The 12,172-nt window shown below is 43.7% G+C and overlaps 2 protein-coding genes across 4 annotated transcripts in view; one reads left to right on the top strand and one right to left on the bottom strand.

Annotated features, from left to right (window-relative positions):
• Positions 1–814, bottom strand: part of GRB7 (growth factor receptor bound protein 7) — a 92,443-nt gene extending 91,629 nt beyond the window's left edge. The window contains exon 1 of one of the 2 annotated variants that reach the window (XM_061588065.1): positions 723–814. The gene's annotated coding sequence lies outside the window, so the exon portion shown is untranslated. Of the gene's footprint in view, positions 1–514; positions 586–722 lie in introns of those variants that run through there. The other variant, XM_061588066.1, reaches the window with a different exon arrangement.
• MIEN1 (migration and invasion enhancer 1) lies at positions 703–7,334 on the top strand. Of its 2 annotated transcripts, none has more exons than XM_061588073.1 (4): positions 703–800; positions 2,464–2,561; positions 4,305–4,381; positions 5,358–7,334. In XM_061588073.1, the coding sequence occupies exons 1-4, from the start codon at positions 763–765 to the stop codon at positions 5,439–5,441; spliced, it is 297 nt and encodes a 98-aa protein (XP_061444057.1). In that variant the 5' UTR covers positions 703–762; the 3' UTR covers positions 5,442–7,334. The 2 variants fall into 2 exon arrangements, with proteins under 2 accessions (XP_061444057.1, XP_061444056.1); XM_061588072.1 differs by having other exon boundaries at positions 717–954.
• The last annotated feature ends 4,838 nt before the right edge of the window (positions 7,335–12,172 follow it).

Consider the following 12,172-nt stretch of genomic DNA (forward strand, 5'->3'; position numbering starts at 1 on the left):
TGAAGGTTTCATTGTTGCTGCTCAGTCACAGGAGAGGAAAAATACTATAATTCATTCCTCACAGGACTGGAGGGATCCTGAAGTGAGAGCAGAGGAAAGGGATAGGGTGGTCACATGCGACACAGAACAAGGACAGGACAATAGATGCACCTGCTGAAATTCATTCTTTTACACAATTATTAAAGATGTAAGAGCCCTGTACTCTTTTGCATCTGGCCACCCTAGTGGTGGTGGTGATAGTGGGGAAGCGGCAGCCCTCAGGCGTTTCTACAAATTGTGCTTGTGGTGTGTGTGTGTGTGTGTGTGGTGTGTTTGTACGTTGGTATCGTGATATATGAGGAGAGGGAAGACTGTGGAATGTGTGTGTGTGGAAGAGATTGGTTTGCGCCTGTAGTGGAAAAATCCAGTATGTCTGCAAACGGCCGAGGGAAGGTCTGTTCCTTGAGTGGCCGCCTTCCCCTTTTTGAAATTGCTGGGAAGGATATTCTCTTGCGGTGTTTCCCTGGTAAATTACCAGAGGAAGAGAGAACAGGCTAGAGCTGCTCGTGGAAGCTGTGCTTCCCATTAAGAATCTGTAGGGGGCACCAAAACACTCAGCTATGAGACGAGTGGGGTTAACAGATCGCGACAATGAGACGAAAAAACCTGGAAGCCGCCCTCTTCACGTGACGCAGGAAAGGCTGGCGCCCCCAATATATCATAGCCTCTACCGCGAAACAAACCCGGAAGCAGCTCTTCCTCCTCTTCCCTCCCAAGCACGTGATGCTGCACACACCGGAAGCGAGCCTCGGTTGTCGACGGTACGACCGGGCTGAGCGAGGACAAAATAATAAGGATCTGGGAGGGGCTGACTAACTCACTAGAAGGCGGTGCGATGAGCGACGGATCTGGAGAGCCAGCTGCGGAGGCCCCGCCCGACACCGGACGCGGGGTCCGGATCGTGGTGGAATACTGGTGAGAGAGGGAAGGTCTTGTGATGTTTGGACACGCCCACTTTCGCCGCAGACCACGCCCACGTACCTCCAGGCTCCGCCCGCCGCTCTCCAAGTCTTGCCGTTTCCTTTCCGGGCCCGCCCGTGTTCGTTTTAGCCGCGTCTCGTTGGTGTTCCGTTTTGGCTTTGCACGTCCCAATGTGGGCTGCTGCCTTCAAACTTTTCTTTTCCTCTCTTGCCTCCCCCGTAATGGAGTTGGATCCCTTCGTGTTTAGTCTCACCGTACCATCTTTTTAAAATTTCACTGCTGCTATCGGGGTGGGGTCTGTAGTGTTAACTTACTCTTCAGGAAACACCATCAATATGTACAGTGCTTTGCCCAAAGTGTTTACAAACTCAAGTCCCAGTAGTGGGAAAGATAATAAAGGAGTTTGGTTTCTATCTTCTCCTCCCCCACCCCATTATTGACAAGTTTTTATTGTACTGTACTGGCAGACCCTTTTTCCCCACAAGGGGTCCCCCCCCAAAAAAAATCACGATAGGCCTCCACCAGTCAGGATGAGCTTCCTGGCGAATCTTAGGCTGTCCTGCTGTTTGGGACGTTTCTAAGATAAAGAGGCCTCCTTCCAGGCCAGTTCTGAACTTAATTAGTAGAGGTTGGCCCATAAGGGCAACTAGGGCACTGCTCCACAAATCTTAGCCTGCTCTCAGCCAGCTCCCACTTGCTTGCTTTCCTATTTACAGTGAGCCTAGCCCTAGCTGGCAGCTTCCTCCTCCATAATCTCAGTTTTGTCCTTGTAAAATTCAGCAAGGAGGAGAATGGGGACCAAACTAGAATTAATTGGCTCTGGCTCCACCTCTGTGCTACCAATTCCAATGTGCACCAGCCTCCACTGGCTTTAGCTTTACTCTCCTAAAGGACACCAACTCGTATGGAACCTTGTGGGGTTTTCCTTGGAACAAAAGCTTACCAAGGCTTGTAGGATAGGGGGATGGCAGATCGGAGCGTGGAGTCTAGGATAGGGTGAAGTGAACTTTAAGGTGGCAAAGAAGATGATGACACTTGCCTAACCAGTGGAAGAGCTCAGCCAGGTCCTGGTGCTTTGGGTGGAGTCTGATAGGTGAGAGGGGGAAGTCAGTGGCAAAAGTCCTCAAGACAAGCAAAAAACCCCCAAAAACTGTGTGTTTTGATTTTGGCCCATTCATTACCTTGAGATTTTACTCCTTTAGAGAAGCTGAAAAGAAGGCAGAAACTCTGACACTTCAGATCAGACCTGACAACTGTACTTTATTGAACACTGACCTATTATGAAGGGCAATAGCTGTTTGTACACAACGCTGATCCTGCAGAATGGGGGTTGTATGTGTGTGTGCATGCAGATGAACCATTTTAGTGCTGCCTTGAAACAAAGGCATAAAACTTTAAACTTTTGATCCCCACTGCTCCTTCCGCTGAAATTCACAAGTCCTTAACTCTTTCCATCCCCATGTTCAGCTTCCATTTAACACCCTGCCAAATTTCTCTTCCTAGCAAGCCCTGTGGCTTTGAGTCTGCCTACCTAGAGCTGGCAAATGCAGTAAAAGAAGAATATCCTGATGTGGAGATTGAATCCCGACTTGGGGGAACAGGTATAGTATCTGTGAAACTTCCATGCTGACAGTAGTGGCAATTAGCAAGGCCTCGTTCATAGTGCGATGAACAGAATACTTCGCTCAGCGTTAGTGAGGTTAAAATGAGAATTGAGTAGGATAGTTAGCCTTATAAGTGTGTTAATGCTTAGAAATGTTCTGGTTCTGTTAGTATTGCTAGTTCCAGTTGAAGCAGCTGTACAAATCTGGCTGGATCTGTCTTTTGACAGTAGTTCTCAAATTTTCTATCTTGAGGAAGCTCTTTCTACAAGGTGATTGCATTCTCGCCTATTTCTGCTGCTGTGGAGGGTCATTTTGCATATGTTTAATCTCTGATTCAGGTATGGGCAATCTTTTTTTTTTGTCAAACCACATTCCCTTAGGGATTAATCTGTGGAGAGCTGCATACCAGTAGTAAGTAGAGCCAGAGCTGTTCTAGATCATGACTACCTCAGATTAGAATTCCCAATCCTAAACACATGTCTTCAGAAGTAAGTTTGATAATGGTTTGATTAAGTTAAATAAGTCTGCAAAGGAACTTTTTTCTTCTTCAAGAGATCAATATAGCTACTATTCTTTTCAGACACACATGTGCTCAAGACAGCATGTCAAAACTATACAATTGGGAAAACAGCAAAAACAAACAATTAACTTTCATCAAATAAAATACTGCTTCCATTTGTTCTGAAACTTCATAGAAAGAGGGGGAAACACTTTAAAAGACAGGAAAAAATTAGGAGGAGACGAACAGGAAGGAAGGAACTCTAGAACTAGAGAATGGAGCACCTTCACAAGGCACTGGAGGCTGCATAAAATGAAGTTGTGGCCCCTGGGCCACAGGTTGCTCCCATGCTTTGTGATTGAATTGTTACAGAGTGTATATTTCACATTCCATTACCATTTAACTCTAACCTTTACACCTGTGTGTATATATACTTGACAGCTGAAGATCACATGCCACCTGTTTGGTGAAGCAGGCTCTAATCCACAAAAGCTTATGTCATAATAAAAATTTGTTAGTCTTTAAGGTGCCAATAAACTCTTTGCTTTTGCTGCAGCATGGGTTTTTCTCCAGAAATTCCACCTGGACTTATCTGCCATCTTCAGGGAACCTCCTATGAATTCTTTGCTCATTGTGGAGGGTTTTAGGGACTGTTCTTTGGATGCACACTAAATTCACATGAGGCTGTGATGAGGCTTGTTGAGCCTCACTTATCCATTTGTACCTTAGAGTGCACCCGATGCTTCCCTGTGGCTGCACACTGCAAGAGAAGCTCAGTAGCAGTGGACAACCTAATAGTAGCATTTGTCCACTATTATTTATTTTCTCATTGAGGAACTCATGAAAAGTATCTGAAGACCTCAAGATTTCTAAGTTGAAAACCACTGACCTGTGGCCTCTCCTCCAGTTCTTGATGGGAGTTGGAAGTTTTGTAACAGAAAGGGGAGTGGACAGCAAGAAGGTGATGATTTGCCATTTGGCTTGGGTCACTTCCGAATGCATCATCTGGGATCTTCTTCAAGCCACACAGCTCACTGCATTTGGTCTTTGCTTCATGGCGTCTTGTCATCTTGATTGCATGGGTTGATACCTGGCGAGTGGAATGCTGACAGGTGGATCAGTCTGTGTGGACGTGAGGGGGGTTGCCAAGAAACTGGGACTAAACTCGATGGGATCAGGGTTCCTCTGTTGCTGTGTTTCTCCTCATGCTGTCTTGTTTTTTTTCCCTTCTTTCATTACAGGTGCTTTTGAAATAGAAATAAATGGACAGCTGATCTTCTCCAAACTTGAAAATGGAGGATTTCCTTATGAGAAAGATGTGAGTTATTTCCTGCAGCAGTTCCTTGAGTCCACAGTTTTGGGAGAGAGCTTGAGCCACCAGTGCAACAGCTGTGGTATTCCGAAATGTGTCTGAAATGTTGAAATTTACTCTTTCCTCAGATATATTTTATTGAGCTAGGAGTTTTTTGTGCTCCAAAATGGAGACAGGCTGCACCTCCTCATCCTGATCCAAGTTAAGGAAAGTTGCAGCTTCTCCTCTTCCTTGTTTTTTTTTAATCTGGAAGATTTTTGTTTTATTAAAGGATACCTGCACTCTTACAAATATCTCTTGGCCTAAACATTTCCCCCAGTTTTGAGTATTAGAAGGGGAGCATCCACAGCGTAAAAGGCAGATGGTTCATTAAACATAAATAGCTTGGTGTGTCTTAACGAAAGTTCTGTGTAGGTGCCTCTCTGAAGTAAGTTGCAGTTTAATGAAAAATAAGGTATTCTAACTTACTTTGTAAGAAAATAAAGGCACCTTTACATTATTTATTAAATTTATATCCCGCCCTTCTAGTATTTTTTTAATTTAAAATATTTTATTACTGTAACTCCCCAGAACTGAAATAGCCTCAAAAAATAAAACTAGTGTGCCCTCAACTCTGGGCCTGGCCAATGAAATTAAGGGATATTGCTAACTTAGGCTCATTAATTTCAATGGGTCTGCTCTGAGTAAAGCTTAGTTGGAGACAGTCCATAGTGATTTGGTTTATTTCTGAAAGATTCAGTTACAAAAATAACTTCAATTTCTGGGGATGTGGTTGGGGGAAGGAAGGTTTGTGTGAGGGTGTGGGTATTTTTATTTTTTACTACATTGTAAGATACATTGCGGCATACTTGGCACCTTTTTGAAATCATAGTTTCCTGCAGTACCTTAAGAGGAAGTTTCAACACTTTCATTCAAACAGTCAGATCCTTGGCTGGTATCTGAAGAATTTACACTTCTTGTTTTCTCCCTTCTCCTTCTCCAGCTCATTGAAGCAATCCGCAGGGCTAGCAATGGGGAGCCACTTGAGAAGATCACCAAGAGTCGACCGCCTTGCATCATCCTTTAGTCTCTCTCTCTGTCTGGTCCGCATCTTCAAATCCTCCACCTGCCTACCCACCCCTTAATTCCAGCCATCCTTGCTTCCACCTCCTACTCAGGTTTAATTACTTTGCTAGGTGAGGAGGTGGCAGATGCAACAAGGTAATTTTTGTTGCTAGCACACAAGGAGCCTTATAAACAAGAACCTGAGCCAATTTAGGGAGTTGGGGAAAACAAGGTACTTGCTAAATAAGTTGGATTGATCAGACTTTCTCGTTGGGGAGCTCCTCTCATTTCTCAAGACCCAAATGGAACTGTCTTGACTGCTGCACTTCAGTCCTTATCTGTACTGACAAGAGTAAAGCCTCACTTCCTCTGCTACTCCTTTCAGAACTATGTCCTCTCGGGTGACCTTAAATGGTTCATCCTGGGACATTTGCTATCTCCCCCCTTCCCTATCCCTGAAATTCCTTTAACTGTGAGCCAGAATAAGCCAGTGTCTCATCCTGTCCTCACTAGAATGTTTGAACACCTAGGTTAAAGCTTACTAAAAAGTCTAGACATTTGTCTGGACAGGATTCATACTATGTAGAAAGTTCTGAAGGACCATATACACTTTCAATCTAGTCTTAGGGACCAGTGTTTTTAAATGCTCCAGAGTGGAACACCTCTCGCTGTTCACCCAGTGTGATTGAGAATTTCCCACAGCAATGCTGCAGCTATATTTTCCCCTCATGTCTTGTACCACTGCCCCAATGTAGATTTAAAATGAAGGCTTGGATTAGCTTAAAGGTCTTTCCTCCTTCACTGTTAAGTCCTCCCTGGGTAGTTGGTACAATGATGATAGAGCATGGAAGGGGGAGCGTTTATTTGAGTCCCATCCATTATCCACAGCATCTTGTACAACAGCAAACCAGGCCTTACATTATCATAGCAGCTATAAGGGCAATGTAGGCACCAGCAATGGAAATTATTTCCCCAAGCCAGGCCAGATTGTCGGGCAAAGGAGAGAATGGGGTTGAGCACAACGCTTTTTACCAAATCTGCCAAAAGTTGCAGTCCATCTGTTTGCCAGTTGTTTAAATATGCCACCTGCTTGGCAGCCTTGGCCAATTTTTTTAAGGACTAGCATGAAGCTTAGAATTGTTCAGAGCAGGCTAGTGACTTGGAGATGACTTTATTCTTCAAAGCTGTTTAGTCAGTGGTTAAAGTTCTTTCAGCTGAACTGCAAATAACAAAAAAAACTAAACCGCATATTCTGAATCTCAAGCATACTTAATTCTCCCATTACTGTCAGTATGTTTAAATGAGGCTGGATTGCACTTGTTGTGGGCACACTTTTTTAAAAAAAATCTGGTCTCTTCCAGTTGTCATCCTTAGACCAAACAGCAGGCTTGCATCTCCTCCTTTCCCAGTTACATTAGTAATACAAAATGCATTACAATGTTCAATTATGCTATTAAGTTTGCCTCACAGTGCACCTGGCAGCCAATGAAACAGTATAGGGGTGGGGAAACTCTCGGGACATTGGTGGCACCTCACACATTTTGTTTTCCTTGGTGGGAAGGGGTTGCTGTGTAGTGATAGTCATGAATATCTATCACTTCTAGTTCAAACCTGACATGTCTAATTTCTCTTTCATCTCCCCCCCTCATTCCAGACTCCTGGGTTTTAACACCCAGTTTTCACCTCTTTTGTCTATCAGTTGGTGACTTGGGCACATCTGCCACAGCTGAAAGTGCTAAATGACAGTAAGTGCTTCTGCTAATCGTTAGGAAGACACACAGCCCAGGCTGGGAGATGAAAAGGGAGCCAGTAATAATGATCTTCCCTGCTGTCTAATTTATGTGCTGGGAATGTTGATGAATTCATTTGTTCCGTCCAATTTATATAAAGGAAAAAATTAAATGCTTGAAATAAATGGCGGCTCTTTCTGGGGGAGGAGGAGGAAATTAAGGAAGTTTTTCACTTAATGCTGTGTGAGAAGTGATGGGAATACCATTTTAGATTTCAGGGAGGGAGAGTTGGGCTGGGTTGAAAAGCCAGCTGTTGGATGTACTGGAGATTAGGTGGCAGCAGCGAAGAGTCCACAGTAGAGTTGCCAAGCTCAGGGCCTGAGACTGATCCTGTACCTTTAGGAGAAGAGAAAGTCAGCCAAGTGCAGGTGTTGTTGCAACCCTGTAATGGGAAAAACCACAAGGTGGAATTCTCCCTTCCCCCTGCACAACTTTTAAAGATACAGAAGACCTCTTGGAGCCCGGGCCTGACAACGAAGAGGTCTTCAGTATCTTTAAAAGTTGTGCAGGAGGAAGGGAGAATTCCACCTTGTGGTTTTTCCCATTACAGAGTTGCAAGAACACCTGCACTTGGCTGACTTTCTCTTCTCCTAAAGGTACAGGATCAGTCTCAGGCCAGGAACCCGGCAACCCTACTCCAGAGGCATCTCAAAGGCGAAGAAATTTAATATGACATATGCTTTCCTGGGCTCAAGCCAGCCTGCCTCAGACGGAAAGCTTCTGCTGTAATAGGTTGTTAGTATTGAAGATGCCACAAGGTGCGTTGCTATTTTTGCTGCAAAAGACTAACATTGCATACTCTCTGGAAAGAAAAAAGCATATTTTAAGATTCTTGCTTAAGTACTTTTGTTATATATAGATATAGATATATATCTATATCTATATATATAAGCAGAGGGACTTGTAGCATCAGCATCTACACAGAGTTCATAGGCCTATTGTGTTAGCTGGCTGAGGAGGAATCCCATTGGCGTAAAAAAAATTGAATTGGTGTGTGTCTGCAATGCCTCATTCTCCCTGGGTGGTGCTCAGAGGGGACTTGCAATTGTCTTCAGAGGATTCCACAAAAGACAAAAAGGGAGCCATATCCCTGACAGTGGTAGTTCCAAATAGTACATAGATGTGCATTCTAATCCTAGTGAAGCAGAGTAGTTACTTTCCATCTCCCTCTGTGCTGTGGGCAGAGGGGGAACAGCTGCCCCCGTCCCAGCACCAGAACTCAGAATCTGTCTTGGCACTGACCAGTAATTTTATCTGCTGGATGAACCAGCAGTTCACACAAACTCATTGCTACTGCCTCCTTCCGAGGTTACTGATTTCTCCTTTGCAGGGGGTGGGGGCGGGTCTGGCATTTGATGCCATTTCCGCCTCCATGCTTGCTTGAAAGCACATTGCAGGAAAGTGGGGGATTGTGAAAATCAGAATAAATACTAGAGAAGAATCATGAGAAAAGGGCACTTTCCCTACCATTTTCCCAGAGTTATATTTTCCTCCATAGGAGATTCCCCAACCTGGAGAAGCACATCAATGCTTGCTCTAACGTTCTCAGTTGAGCAAGTCATCTTATTACTTGTCAAATATTTGCTACATCTTATATCCCACTGAGGCAGACCATTGGTCTGTCTAGTTCAGTTTTGTCAAACACCGATTGGCAGTGGTTCATCGGGGTTTCAAGCAGGAGTATTTCACAGCACTACCTGGAGATGCCTGGAAATGAACCTAAGGTCCTTCTGAATGCAGTATACTAGAGCTATGGCCCTTCCCTAGAATAGGATACCCACTTGCAGAGTGCCAAAAAGAGGACAAAATTTGCACATGCTATGTATAGATGAAATTTAGAGATTAATATAATTTAGATGGAAATTGGGAAGATTGTGACCAGGTGATCTGTTGTGTGCCTGCTCAGGCTGTTGCCCAGGCGCTAACAGTTAGTGGGCAATTTCAAGGCTCCTGCTTTCCCTTCCCAGGGTTCCTTATCATTAAATTGGACTTTGATTGGACCACTCTTCAAGTAAAGGCCTGTCTTCCGTAAAGTAGAGTACCTGGTCACTCTACCCTGTACGTAGCTTGATGTGGCAGCTAACAGAGACCTGACTGCCATAGCCAGGCCCCTCAGTTCAGCATGGCACAAATCTTGAGGCACCTGTGCCATAGGTTGGCCATCCAAGTGCTGGGGACTTTGACTATTTTTTTTCCTGGCTCAGGATGTGGCCACATTCCAAGTTGGCAGCTCTCAGGCTTTGACCCAAAGTTTTAGGATGTTGGCCTTCTCCCTCCAGCCAATGAGTTATTGGGGTAAGAAGTCAAAGGGCAAGTTATCACAGTTTTATTTTGAAGGTTAATCCACCCTGTTTCTAGAATATTCTCCTTGCTTTCCGTGTGGGATAGTGGTTGAGAGGCATACACTAGCAGGCAGTTTGCAATTAAAGGAGAAGACACAAGAATCTTGCACTGAAGAAGAGAGAGGGTTTAAACTCGTGATCAATGACTATGATCATCAGCTCTGCTCTCTTCATCACACGCTACTTTGAGCTGAGCAAGCTGTCATGACTGAGGCAAGTTTCCCAAGGATGTAACAGCCACAGCTGAGTGATGCCTGCTGGAGGCAGAGGATGGCTGTGCTCCAAAACTCTTCTTAGGAAACCCCACTGAGTCTGTGGCTCAAGCCTGAATCCCAACAGCCTTAGGGAGAACAGGGCACAGAACAAGTGACAAGTCCTATCAAAAGCCAAATAGAAAATGGCTTTTCAGGATCCTACCCCTCATCCTAATTTTTTTTCTCCTGCAAGAGATTCTGGGGTTTTAAAAACTGAAACTTTACTTCAAATCTTGAAATGCTTTGCTGAGTCACTATACATCTGTGCAACAGACAGACATGCTCAGACTCATCTCTGTTTTGATATTTCCTGAAAAGAACAGGCTATTCTCAGAGCCCTATAGGGAAGACGTAACAGTGGTAGGAACACATATTTAGGGGTACCCCCACTCCATAGGTTCAGCTTCTCTTGCTTTAAGGCTGAAGAAAAATGGGGTTATGACAGAAAGCAAGCACATGGATTCCCAACTTTACATGGTAGTGATCATTGCTGCAGAGTGGAGCTGGTGTTTGCCTCCTTGACCAACTGGGTAACTGATAGCCATGCTTAGGCCAGATTCAGCTCACAAACACTAATCTGTTGCTGACTGCTGCTTTGTGGTATCCAGTTTTGTATATATACTCCTAAAAAGACTATATAAAAAGTGGACCTACCCAATTCTTGCATGGGAAGAAAAAGGCTTTGATTCCACCTAGCAAGCCCTTTGAGAGATGTAAGAGTATTTTCTGTAAAATGTTTAACCTTGCTCTCAACTGTGGGAACAAGACAGTGCCTAAGTTTATTAAAAACACAGGCAAAAGGCAGGACAGCGGGGATTTTGGAACACAAAAAGAGGTGTTCAAATTCTGTATCAGAGTAAATTTTGAAAGCACGTTTACATACTTTCTGATTCCAAAACTGGAAGTCTTACATAGAATTTAAAACTTTCTGGCAAGCAACAGAGTGGCAAAGGACACTTGACCGGAACCAAAACATGCAGCAAAAAATTAAATTATTTATATCTCACCCTTCTTCCCAAAAGCAGCCCAGGGCAGCAAACTAGGGTGGGGAACTTGTGGTCTTCCACATATTGCTGACGGAAGTTGGAGTACAAAACCATCTGGAGGGCCACAGGTTAGGGCTCTCCACCCCAATCTAAATAAAATTATTGTACTCTTCCATGCTCCCTATTCATTTCATAATCTGGGCTTCTATATATTGTCCCTTTAGACTGAGCCCATGATGGGGCATATCAGTCTGCCTCCTCTCCAGCTGCCCTTCATTGGACCCAAAATGCCACCAGAGAGACTGCTACCTCCCCTTGACTTATAGGAGGGCTGCCTCTAGAGCTATCTGGCTCTCTCATATACAGGATTTGGCATTTGTAGAATGCTCAGCTTATCCCACTTGGGGAAGGCAGTATCCAACCAAAAAATGCATCCCTCACCCCCCCAAGACTTGCATACCAAATCCATCCCCCCCAAATAATTACTCAAGACGAATAGTGTAGAAAATGAAAACCATAGTACAATTCTCAGATATACAAATACACAATTGATTAAAAAAAATCATCCAGAACAGATAACCTCCAACGTACCAAAATAGCACGAGCTTGAAAACACAGGCTTCAGAGAGAGGCTGAACAACATGAGGGGCAGGGTAGAGTTTAGAAATAGCATAAATCATTTTACCACATCCCCCCGCTAGAAACAAAATCTAAACAGGTTACCATTCTGTCTTGTGTTACTTGGGGAATTTCTACAAACAATGCTCATGGTAGTATTTGGAGTTCCTGCACATTTGTACATATAAGCCATAATTATTTCACAGTGTACTCCCCACTCCCCACCACCCACCACAACCACTTGAAAATTGTTCAGGGTCAATGGCAGACCACTTGAGGATTTTTTCCGTTGAAACAATTGTAATGCACTGAGCTAGATGCTATATAAAATATTTAATTGTATTTTTATTAGTTTTATTTTTTTTATTTCTTATTTCTCATTGTATTACCATCTGCATTTTGTAGAATTCAAATTGTAATACAGTGAAATACAATGTAAGAAACAAAAGCAATAAAAATACAACTAAAAATCAGTATGAATATTTAAAATGGATATACCACAGACCACCTGAACAAAGCTTGAGAACTCCTGAGTTAAATGATACAATGAAGGCCAAAAGACATTCTTAAGATGTGCCTGGACCAGCTTGCTTTGGGGTAATACAGGACTGTCAATTTTGTGACAATCCAACAGTCTTCAGGCACCTCATCAATTTCCTGACACTGTGTCAGTGCTCTGCTTCCTCATTTCTTTGCAAAGTTAGTAGCCTTCATTTCCCTCATGCCACCATATTTCTTTCAAATTCTGCTCGGTGAGGAGGAA

This window comes from Rhineura floridana, chromosome 11, assembly GCF_030035675.1.
Source record: "Rhineura floridana isolate rRhiFlo1 chromosome 11, rRhiFlo1.hap2, whole genome shotgun sequence".
NCBI lineage: Eukaryota > Metazoa > Chordata > Lepidosauria > Squamata > Rhineuridae > Rhineura > Rhineura floridana.